Source organism: Hyperolius riggenbachi, chromosome 2 (assembly GCF_040937935.1).
Source record: "Hyperolius riggenbachi isolate aHypRig1 chromosome 2, aHypRig1.pri, whole genome shotgun sequence".
Lineage (NCBI taxonomy): Eukaryota > Metazoa > Chordata > Amphibia > Anura > Hyperoliidae > Hyperolius > Hyperolius riggenbachi.
The window spans coordinates 454,079,629-454,092,338 of record NC_090647.1 but is presented as its reverse complement, the minus strand read 5'-3'; the positions used below and the strand labels follow the sequence as shown (position 1 = coordinate 454,092,338).

General features: G+C 45.4%; 1 protein-coding gene across 1 annotated transcript in view; it reads right to left on the bottom strand.

Annotated features, from left to right (window-relative positions):
• Positions 1–12,710, bottom strand: part of RPA1 (replication protein A1) — a 105,094-nt gene that overhangs the window by 75,710 nt on the left and 16,674 nt on the right. The window contains exon 3 of the mRNA XM_068270077.1: positions 2,897–2,975. Within this exon, the coding sequence (XP_068126178.1) occupies positions 2,897–2,975 (79 nt within the window). The remainder of the gene's footprint in view (positions 1–2,896; positions 2,976–12,710) is intronic.

The window sequence follows — 12,710 nt, the reverse complement described above, 5'->3', positions numbered from 1 at the left end:
TGTGAACAGCCCCATTGATTTTTCATTACTGTGCGGTGGGCTGCGTTATAGGCTGCTCTAACGTGCGCCTGTAACGTCCCACTGTGAAACCAGCCTTAAGGGGTGAAGGCATAGCATTACCTAGTATATTACCCAAGATACTAAAGAATACTGCATTAGTGCAGCTTAGACAATTATGTACAATTTTGTTTTCTTTGAGTTAAGATCTGCAATCCTATTTTACTATAAAAAGTAAAAAAAATAAATAAATTATCAAATCATGTGCATATCTTAACCCTACGCAAGTAGTACATATATTAACACTCCTTTACAATGGAAAGGAAAAACATTGAAAAATTGGAGCTCAAAAAGTAGGTGTGGCTATATGCGACTTAGTGAGCAAAGTTCAAGTGCCCCCATGGGAATATTTTCTGTGCTTCTCATGCTTTGGTAGTTTTCAGGTACTCTTCAAAGTTTACAGTGCCCCCCCCCCCCCCCCCCATTTTTTGCCAATCACAGCACACCTAAATCGCTCCCAGCTTTCATGGCCAAAAACCTGAGCTGAGAGAACACTACTTGCAATTTTTATTTTAGCTCTGTATAACAAACATGCTAGTCATTGCCATAGTTTATATTACGAAAATAATTACTAACCCACACTCTGTCTGCAGATCTCATCAGCACTTCAGCAGAGGAAAAATAATGAGGGTCAATTTAGGTCTGCAAAAGCAGTGGGGACAGTTCCAGAGAGCATTATTCAAGCACAGACCACCATACACTGCAGCTCATTTAGTGTAAGTATAATCATAGTGCTACAATAATGTACACACTGCAGTCGCCACACCTGTATCTTATAATGGGTGTAAAAAATGTCAAGCATATTACATTTTTCATCATTGTGAAACCTAACAAGATTTTAACGGAAATCAGAGAACTGAGAATAGAAAGAATCAATACTTACCCGTGGCTTGCTCCAGCCCCATAAGCATGTCTAAGTCCCTCGCCGTCCTCCCGCAGTCTGCTGTTCAGCCGTGGTCACTGGCCGAGTTGCGCCAGTCTTGGTCTTCTAAGTGCATGAGCAGAAGACCACAACTGACACAACGATACCACGACTGATGCGACTGAGCCAGTTACCGGGGCTGATTGTGGCTTAACAGTAGACTGCGGGAGGATGGTGAAGGACTCTGACGTGCTTATGGGGCTGGAGGAAGCCCTGGGTAAGTATCCATTCTATTCTCAGGTGTCTGGTACATTTTAAGAACTGTTAAGCAGACAGACTTTAAAAGAAAGTACGGTAACAATTGTATCATTGTGGATAGACATAATGAAAAAGATTTTGTTGCTGCCCATGTCAGTGCTGGAGACATTTCCCCTTATAACACCAGGAAAGCATTAAAGATACATTTAAAGCAGACTTTTACAGTAAAGATAAAACCCCACACTATTAGCACAAATTATAACAGAGTATCAGAAATATAATAGCTAAAAACTGACCACTTGTACCATAAAATCCAGGTTTTCTTGCCTCCTCTATAAACTAGAGGTGCTCACGCTCATTGCTACTAGACGCACAGGCACCACATTTTGAATTGATCTGAGGAAGCGGGCAAGAACCCGCGAAACGTGTTGTATGCTGAATAAATCTTTTCGCCAGTTTACTGGGGTTGTATCTTCCAGAGAGGTAAGCAATTACCTCTGTATACCTTGTAGCTACACTTTACACCAACTAGCGTTAGGCGGTCCTGTGGGAGCCGACATGTTCACACCAATTGGTGTGAGGCGGTCGGCAAGCAGTTTTGTGGAAATCCACACAGGTAGTTAATCAGCTCTGCCGAGACACTAATTAACTTACCTGTGTATGTTTGTGGTTTTCTGCAAAACATGTACTGTTGGTGGGCCTTGAGGATAGGGTTGGGGAACTCTGCTTTAAAGGGAACCTGAAGTGAGAGGAATATCGAGGCTGAACAATACCAGTTTACCAGCACTGTGGAGTCGGTACAAAAATCATCCAACTCCGAATTCTCAGTTTATGAAACCACCGACTCCAGGTACCCAAAATGCCTCTGACTTCTTGACTTCGCCTCCTTAGTCAAATACTTACCAGGGCGATGGATTTGATACAAAAATCATCCGACTCAGTTTATAAAACAACCGCCTCCAACTCCAGGTACCCAAAATTGCTCCGACTCCACAGCCCTGCGAGCTTACATCATGTTTTGCATTGTAATTACAAGCCTGATACCATTGTAGTAAATACGGCAGGTGTTTACTATTGTCATGTCTGGAGGTTTGTATTATGTAACAAATGAGACACTGAAGAAACATTCATCGAGTTATTATATACAACTTTATAATCCAAAAAAAGTACACGTAAGATTTGATAAATTTTGTTTCTGAGTTAAGTAAACCGAGGCGTATGTAAAAAGGGAACATTTTATTGCTTTTCTCCCCACAGAATATCAATAGAACTGCTTGGATAATACTTTATTTAAATGTTAGGTACTCCTGAAGTGTTTATATTGGATGCGCTTCTATTTTTTCCCTCAAGGTTTCCATTAAGAACTATCTGTAATCAATGGAAACATACTCCGGTAATCATATCACAGTATTTTTATTATGCAACGCTAAGCTCTTCATAACGCTGGCGCTTCTGAGTGGAACTGTATTTATACAACCACACCAAGAAATTATCTGCAAGTAGAACTAATAAAGTATTAAGTGAAAAAAGGGTGAGGGGGACATAGGTGTATTATGCATGCATTTACATTGTGACAAGTTTTGCTCATGAGAAATTTACTATGTATAAAATGTACATTAGATTGCAGTCTATTAAGCCAAAAAAACTCTCAGATCTTAAGCGTGAGTGATTCATTATCTGGTCTTGGTGACATGCTCATATGCATAATTAATGACTTACATGAAAGTGTGTTTAGCCCATCACTCATCAGCAACCGGTACCGTGGAGGACCATTAGCAGTGTTGATAGGACGAATGTTCTACAGCACAAAAAAAAAAAAAAAAAAAAAAAAAAAAACCATTAGCTTATTGGGATAGTGAACAATGAACTTAAAATGTAAAGTGTACCTGAAGACAAAATAGGATGAAAAGATACAGTAGATACCTACCTCTGTAGAAGGAAGCTTTTTGATAATCAAGAGTCTTCCACCATATCCCTCAAACTCGCTGTTCCGGGACCCTGTGGACCTATTCGACAAGGATTTGTTGAATAGATGCGCACAACAGCGAAGGAGCCCAGGCGCAAAACAGGTAGCACGGAGCCGCTTGCGGCCACTGTCCTGTCCATGAATGAACACTGGCACAAAACAGGCAGTAGCACGGAGCAGCATGCGGCCACTATCCTGTCCGTGAATGAACACTGGCACCAAACAGGCTGCATCTATGCAGTAGTATGAAGCTGCTTGCAGCCACTGTCCTGTCCATTAATGAACACAGGCACAAAACAGGCAGTAGCACGGAGCAGCATGCGGCCACTATCCTGTCCGTGAATGAACACTGGCACCAAACAGGCTGCATCTATGCAGTAGCACAAAGCCACTTGCGGCCACTGTCCTGTCCGTGAATGAACACAGGTTCAAAACAGGATGTGCCTATGCAGTAGCACAGAGCCTCATGTATGGCTATTTTTCTCCATGCATGAGCAATACCCTGATATTGCACAGGACATCCGTGTGCCTGCAATGGGGGAATCCTGAATAATGTATTGCATTTAGCTATATGTCACTACAGTGCCTCTAACTTTTTTTTTTTTTTTTTTTTTTTAAATCACAAGTTTGTTTTAAATTGCTACTCAACACCTAAAAGAAAAAACTGCTTACCTTTGTCCCAGATCCGAAGAGCCACCCTTTCTGAGCCTCTGACCAACCATGAATATTAACCAGAGACCTCTTTCCTCCCTCTCTCTAGACCATGTCAAACTCTGGCCCTCAGTGCCATCAAATTTGGCCCTCAGTGCCATCAAATTTGGTCCCCAAGTGGTTTTCCCATTTTGCATTGCGTTTGGCCCACTCTAGACCACCAGAGATGCTATACTGAAGGTGAAGACCTAGATCACCAGGGAAGCCATATGGACAAAGCACTAGACAGCAGGGAACAGTACAGGGGAGGGGGTCACTAAACACCAGGGAAGTGTATAGGAGAGGGATGACCTCTAAACACCAAGGAACTGTATAAGAGAGGCACCAAGGAACTGTATAGGGAAAGAGAGGAGGGCCACTAGGGAACTGTATAAGGAAAGGTGGCTATTAGAAACCAGGGAACTATATAAGGGAGGCAGGTGGCCAATAGACATTGAGGTTGGCCAGCGACTTGGTCCCAATATTTCAATTTCTGCCCACTTTGTATTTTGAGTTTGACACCCCTGCTCTAGACTGCAGTGTATGAATCTAAAAAGGCTTCTCAATACCTGTATTTAGATGTGCTCAATGAGTAAGCACAGTTTAATGAGAACCGAAATCTGTACCCGCTTATGACCAGGGCTGTGGAGTCGGTACAAAAATCCACAGACTCCTCAGTTTAGGAATCCACCGACTCAGATTTCTCGACTCAGACTCCTCTAATTTGCATATTACAATCTTGTTGATTGAAAGTATGTAACATGAAATTCGTCTCTTAACTGCCACCGCTTAGGAATTTTAAAAGACAACTGAAGGGAGAAGGATATGGAGACTGCCATATTTATTCTCTTTAGTCATAGACTAAAACTACTCCTTGGTAAGAGTACTTGTAAAAGGTACAGACCGGAACAAAGAACATCTATCAGGCCCTAGGCAATGTAACTGTGGGTACATGTAAGAGTGATGTGCAGGTACTCTGCAGGGGAATGAGGAGATTCTTCCTCTATTACATATTCTTCATGCACAATCTGAACCAGGTTTATGGGTGATAGACAACACCTCTGTGTTCAACGTGCACAACATTCTCAGTGGATTCCCTGCAGCTCTGTGGGGAGTGCATATGTAGAGTATAGTACTACTGTGTAACAAAGTAAACCTGAGACAGATGAAATTAAAGTTTTATACATACCTGGGGCTTCCTCCAGCCGCCTTCAGGATAATCAGTCCCTCGTTGTCCTCCTCCACCACCTGGATCTTCTGCTATGAGTCCAGGTACTTGAGCCAGTCTGGCGTAGTGTGCCTGCACACACTCAACCGCCAGGAGCTTACTACACCTGCGCAGCACTATTGCACAGGTGCAGAGCACTCCTGGCTGTGGAAGCGGCATGCGGCCAGACTGCGCTGACTGGCTGAATTACCAGGACTCATAGCAGAAGATCCAGGTGGTGGACAGCAAGGGACTGATTAGCCTGAAGGGGGCTGGAAGAAGCCCCAGGTAGGTATAAAACTTTTCTTTTCATCCTTCTCAGGTACCATTTAATTCGTAGTCACCAAACCAAATTTTAACAACATATCAAATTATTTGACTTCATGAGCAAAGTACATTAGCATAAATCAGAATCAACGCAGAATTATTTCCATCTCATTGACCATCTCTATTGGTGACACGGCTACACATCAGGCTTTATACTTACAGCATAGATGTTTTTTTTCGTTATATATGAGATTCCTGTGTACACATCATATATACAGTCACAATCAGATGTGTATATCTGACTTTAAATATACGGGGACTGCTTTATTAAAGCAGCACAAGTAACTAATTTTGATTGGTTTATTTCATTTTTGTGTACTAAGCACAGCTATTACTGTATGTATAATTTATGATGACTATTATCTGAGAAATAGAACATTATCATATTTTCTATTTTAATTACAGTTTAAATTCATTTGGAGTCTATGCATTTTTCCCCGACTCCGACCCCAGGCACCCAAAATTGCCCCGACTCCACAGCCCTGCTTATGACTGAGGAGGGGGCCACGCCAGTGAACGTTAACTTTTCAAACATGGGTTCCAGTATTGCTGGAGTTCAACAGAAATCTATCACATATTGTTCAAACTGCAAGCATTGTACTGCTCAATACATCACAACGCTATGAGCCAATCAATCTCCTGCACCCATCACACAGTGGTTTCCCAACATGTCTGATTGGACTTAGGCCCGGTTCACATTAGCGGTTGTTTGCCAAACGGACCGGATGACCTGACCGGATCCGGACCGGATCCGGATCGGAACCGTACGGTTCTGATCCGGATCCGGTCAGGTTGCATCAGGTGGTAATCAGGATGCGATCCGGATCCGTTTGGCAAAGTTAACGTTAAAAAAAAAAAAAAAATGTTGGGGTCTGGGAGGTCAGCAGAAGGGGGACCTGTGGAATCAGGCCCTCTGCTGTTTAGCACTCACCTCCACCTCCGACATGCTGCCAACATCCTGCCAACACCTCCAGCTCGTGCTGCTCCACTCCAAAATGCTTGCCCATGTGTCCCCAGCCAATATCGCCGCAAAAATCCGCATAGGAAGTGGGGTAGAACATCCGGATTTCTCAGCCAGTGTGTTGTGCGGCCTCCGGTTCCCATTTGTTTGTATTGGCCGGATGGTGCAGTCCCCCGGATACGGCTGCCGGAGGGGCCGGATGAAAAAATAGCGCATGTTGGAACGGAGGCCGGAGTCCGGATCCGGCCCGGATCCGGTCCGGCTCCGGTTCTGCAGAACGGACCCATGTGAACGGACGCATAGGCTTTAATTGCTATGCCGTGCGTCCGTTCCGTCCGTTCTGCAGGCGGTGCGGCTCCGGCACGGCGATTCCGGAGGGCCACCGCAAGTGTGAACCGGGCCTTAACGGAAAAAAAAAAAAAAAAAACACAATTGGATATGTTGAGGCAATAGATTACGGGCAGATTTACCGTAAATACTCTAAGTATAGAAATTTAGCTGTGACTCACTAAATAAAAGTATAGGGGTCGACCTACACACAAGTCACGGGCAGCACTGAGCACACTGAGTAACATGTATACTAATAGTGACATTCCCATTTGCAGCAATTTACCCTGTGGTAAGTAACACTTTCTTGATAGAGGAAATGCCCCCCCAAAAAACACAATTAAAACAATAATTAACAAGGAAAGAGGCAGGAGGAAAGATACTAGGCTGCAGGAGGGGAGTGAATAATTGCTGCACTTGGGGGCCTGGAGTTATTGGCTGCACTTATAGCTGACCTGAAGTCAGAACTTCCCCTCTGCTCTACAAGATATGCAACAGCATAACCTTTAACCACTTCACCCCCAGAGCAATTTTCACCTGTCAGTGCTCCTACCTTTCATTTGCCAATAACTTTATCACTACCCTACACAATGAAATGATCTATATCTTGGTTTTTGGCGTGTGCGCAAGTGGACAGTAGCAGCGGCGGGGCAGGACATTTTAAAAAGTCCTGTGGTCCGTTAAGAGGGACGGACAGGCAGTGGTTAAAGTGGACCCGGACTCAGAACATCCTCTCTGCTCTAAAACATACGCAACAGCATAATAATCTTTAAAGGGACTCCGAGCTGACTAAAGTAAAAAGATTTTATACATACCTGGGGCTTCCTCCAGCCCCATCCGCGTGGATTGCTCCCATGCCGCCGCCATCCTCCGATGCAGCTCCGGGAACCAGGTCCCTGCACTTCAGTTATCGCGGCCAGCTACGCACAAGAAGTGCGCCCTGTATCGCGTATCTCGCAAAGCAAACAGCACACTTCTCCTACACTAGCTGGCTCAGACTGATGGAAGTGCGGAGACCCAGTACTGGAGCTGCAGACATCGGAGGATGATGGCGTGGGAGCGATCCAAGCAGATGGGGATGGAAGAAGCCCCAGGTATGTATAAAATAGTTTTACTTTTCAGCTCTGGTACACTTCAAAGAAAAATAAATTTGTAACAGCTGATACAAACCCTACAATAAATCTGCATTGTTTCTACTTCCTACTTTCAAGAGAACAGACATATTAACATCCAGTGCTTTCAAATAAGCTTATCTGCCGGGGCAGTCAGCTGTTCCAGGGGAGGGATCAAATTACAACTAGTGATTAGACACAGATGAGGGGGTATTAGGCTAAACTCTGTACATACAGGGTGAATTCCTCAAATCAAATATAGCTTTATTGGCATGACCAAGATTCATACAGGCATTGCCAAAGAATGGGGGACATGGAACAGGGTGGGGCAGGGGTACAGTGGGTTAGCAGTTCATGGACATATTTTATGTTTTTATTCTGTCCTGTGCAAGAGCTCAGGTCCACTTTAACGTATAGGAGGGGTTAAGGCTGAAATACTTTTGTGAAGAGCAGTCATTAACCCCTACGTGTCCCTAAATGCAGTCATACCTGAACCCCCCCCCCCCCCAGTGCAGCTGTTAATTCTTCCTGGACCCCAAGCGCAGCCATTAACTCTGCTGGGTAGACATATCTGAGAAAATTGCAGTTTAAAATGGACCTCAACTCAGAACTTCATCTCAGCTCTAAAGGATAAGCAGCAGGATAATAACATTTAAAGGAAAACATTTCTTTATAACAGCTGATACAAATCCTGCAAAAAATCTACAGTTTGTCTGCTTTCATGGGAACAGACATATTGTTAACATCCGGTATTTACAAATTAGCTATCTGCCTGATAAAATTACAAATTGTGCTTAGTCACAGATTGGCGGGGGAGGGGATAATTAGACAGTCTAAACTCTCTAAAAAACATAGAAAGTGAATTTCTGTTTTCCTTCTGTCCAGTGCAAGAGTTCAGGTACACTTTAAGAGGGTCAAAGATTGGAGTCGACTTTTACTTGAGGATATACAGGTAAATCAAATTAATCAGAAAATTGAATAGGTGTATAGCCAGCTTAACCACTTAAGGGGTATAGCATGGAAACCGAGCGGCCTTTCCATGACAGTTCACGGAGGCTGCCTCCGTGAACAGTGTGCGAGCCGTCGATCGCGGCTCGCACGCATAATGTAAAAACGCGGGGAAGAAATCCCCGCTGTTTACATCAATACGGCGCTGCTACGCAGCAGCGCCGTGACGTAGATCGGCGATCCCCGGCCTCTGATTGGCCGGGGATCGCCGGCATCTGATAGGCAGAAGCCTATCCTATCAGGCGCAGGACGAGAGGGAGAGGGAGGGAACGGGCGACAGGGCGGAGAACGCTGCGGAGGGGGGCTTTGAAGAGCCCCCCCGCTAAGCAAATGCAGCCGGCGGCGATCAGACCCCCCCAGCAGGACATCCCCCTAGTGGGGAAAAAAGGGGGTAGGAGTCGGCACTGCTGAAAACTGTACTTTAAATCCACAGGTGGAATAACATCACATCACGTGCAAATAAGAAGAGGTACACATACCATATGTTGAAGGCTGTGAGCTGGTGGTGGGTGCTGGGTACAGGTTTAGCCTCTTTCCAAAATACTTGGGAAAAAAGGGGGGTAGTCTGATCGCCCTGCTGCACTCCTGATCAGTGCTACGGGCTGTAGAGCCCACGCAGCACCGATCACTGAAGAATACCCTGGTCCTTAACCTCCTTGGCGGTAACCCCGAACGTAGTTCGGGGTAAGCCGCGCAGGAGGTTTTCTCCGGCCCTGCTGGGCCGATTTGTTTAATTTTTTTTTGCTGCACGCAGCTAGCACTTTGCTAGCTGCGTCAGCACACCGATCGCCGCCGCCCCGCGCTCGATCGCCACTATCCATCGCGCCGCGCGCGTCCCCCACCCCCCGACTCCGTGCGCTGCCTGGCCAATCAGTGCCAGGCAGCGCTGAGGGGTGGTTCGGGACTCCCAATGACGTCCCGACGTCGGTGACGTCATCCCGTTCCATCGCCATGGCGACGGGGGAAGCCCTCCAGGAAATCCCGTTCTTTGAAAGGGATTTCCTGATCGGAGATCGCCGAAGGCGTTCGAAGCGGGCGGGGGGATGCCGCTGAGCAGCGGCTATCATGTGATACATGATATAATAATAAATAAAAAAAAAAAAAAACTGCTGTGCTGCCTCCTGGCGGAATTTTTTATACCGCCAGGGGGGTTAAGTGGTTACATTCCAATATTATCTTTCCTAAACATAAATGATTTTATTTTAAAGAAATACTGTAAGGGGGGGGGGTGGGGGGGGGGGGGGGGGGGTCGAGGGAAGAGGAGTTGAACTTACCCGGGGCTTCAAATGGTCCCCGCAGACATCCTGTGCCCGTGCAGCCACTCACCGATGCTCCGGCCCCGCCTCTGGTTCACTTCTGGAATTTCAGACCTTAAAGTCTGAAAACCACTGCGCCTGCGTTGTCCTGCCCTCGCTCCCACTGACGTCACCAGTGTATAGCACAAGCTCAGTATGGTCTGTGCCTGCGCAGTACGCTCCTGGTGACATCAGCGGGAGCGTTTTTCAGACTTTAAAGTGAACTGGAGGCTGGGCCGGAGCATCAGCGAGTGGCTGTGCGGGCACAGGATGCCTGCGGAAGACCATTAGAAGCCCCGGGTAAGTTAAACTCATTTTCCCCCGACCCCCCTGCAGTATTCCTTTAACCACTTGCCGACCGCCCACAGCCGATGGGCGAGAGCAAAGTGGACGCCGAAAGGACCGCAATACGCCCAAGGGTGTTGCGTCCTTTCGGCATACCGGGGGAGCGATCGCGTCATTGATGACGCGCGCTTCCCCCCACCCGCTGGCCATTCGGAAGTGGCGGCGGGTTGTTAACCCCGCGATCGCCGCATACAAAGTGTATAATACACTTTGTAATGTATACAAAGTGTATTATACAGGCTGCCTCCTGCCCTGGTGGTCCCAGTGTCCGAGGGACCACCAGGGCAGGCTGCAGCCACCCTAGTCTGCACCCAAACACACTGATCTGCCCCCCCCCGCCTCCTGATCGCCCACAGCACCCCTCAGAACCCCCGCCTGCCCACCCCCCAGACCACTGTTTGCACCCAATCACCCCCTAATCACTCCCTGTCTATCTGTCAACGCTATTTTTTTTTTATTCCCTAAACTGCCCCCTGGGGACTCCTGATCACCCCCCCCCCCCCCCGTGTACTGTATGCATCTATCCCCCTGATCACCTGTCAATCACCCATCAATCACCCCCTGTCACTGCCACCCATCAATCAGCCCCTAACCTGCCCCTTGCAGGCAATCTGATCACCCATCCACACCATCAGATCGCCCGCAAACCCGCCGTCAGATCACCTCCCAAGTGCATTGTTTACATCTGTTCTCTCCTCTAAACACCCACTAATTACCCATCAATCACCCCCTGTCACTGTTACCTATCAAATCAGACCCTAATTTGCCCCTTGCGGGTACCCAATCACCCGCCCACACGCTATTTTGTGTCACAAGTTAGCGGAAAAATGACACTTTGTGAAAAAAAACAATTAAAATCAATTTCCGCTTACTTGTGACAAACAAATAAAATCTTCTATGAACTCATCATACACCTAATGGAATACCTTGGGGTGTCTTCTTTCTAAAATGGGGTCACTTGTGGGGTTCCTATACTGCCCTGGCATTTTAGGGGCCCTAAACCGTGAGGAGTAGTCTTGAAACCAAATGTCGCAAAATGACCTGTGAAATCCTAAAGGTACTCATTGGACTTTGGGCCCCTTTGCGCAGTTAGGGCAAAAAAGTGCCACACGTGGTATCGCCGTACTCAGGAGAAGTAGTATAATGTGTTTTGGGGTGTATTTTTACACATACCCATGCTGAGTGGGAGAAATATCTCTGTAAATAGACAATTGTGTGTAAAAAAAAAAAAAAAAAAAAAAAAAAAATATCAAATGTCGTTTACAGAGATATTTCTCCCACCCAGCATCGGTATGTGTAAAAATACATCCCAAAACACATTATACTACTTCTCCTGAGTACGGCAATACCACATGTGTGGCACTTTTTTGCAGCCTAACTGCGCTAAGGGGCCCAAAGTCCAATGAGCACCTATAGGCTTTACAGGGGTGCTTACAATTTAGCAACCCCCAAAATGCCAGGACAGTAAACACACCCCACAAATGACCCCATTTTGGAAAGTAGACACTTCAAGGTATTCAGAGAGGAGCATAGTGAGTCCGTGGCAGATTTCATTTTTTTTTTTGTGTTGCAAGTTAGAAGAAATGGAAACTTTTTTTTTTTGGTCACAAAGTGTCATTTTCCGCTAACTTGTAACAAAAAATAAAATCTTCTATGAACACACCATGCCTCTCAGTGAATACTTTGGGATGACTTATTTCCAAAATGGGGTCATTTGGGGGGTATTTATACTATCCTGGAATTTTAGCACCTAATGAAACATGACAGGTGGTCAGAAAAGTCAGAGATGCTTCAAAATGGGAAAATTCACTTCTGGCACCATAGTTTGTAAACGCTATAACTTTTAGCCAAACCAATAAATATACACTGAATGGATTTTTTATTTTTAATCAAAGACCTGTAGCACAATAAATTTGGACAAAAATGTATACTGAAATTTTACTTTATTTGAAAAATGTCAGCACAGAAAGTAAAAAATAAATAAATATTTTTTTGACAAAATTCATGTCTTTTTTGATGAATATAATAAAAACTAAAACTCGCAGCAGCAATCAAATAGCACCAAAAGAAAGCTGTATTAGTGACAAGAAAAGGAGGTAAAATTCATATCGGTGGTAGGTTGTATGACCGAGCAATAAACCGTGAAAGCTGTAGTGGTCTGAATGGAGAAAAAGGGTCAGGTCCTTAAGGGGTAGAAAGACTGTGGTCCTCAAGTGGTTAAAGTTGACATTCAACAATATACTACAATTCATCTGTCATGTTTATGTATGTGTCAAATCTCAAAGTGGTACTTTA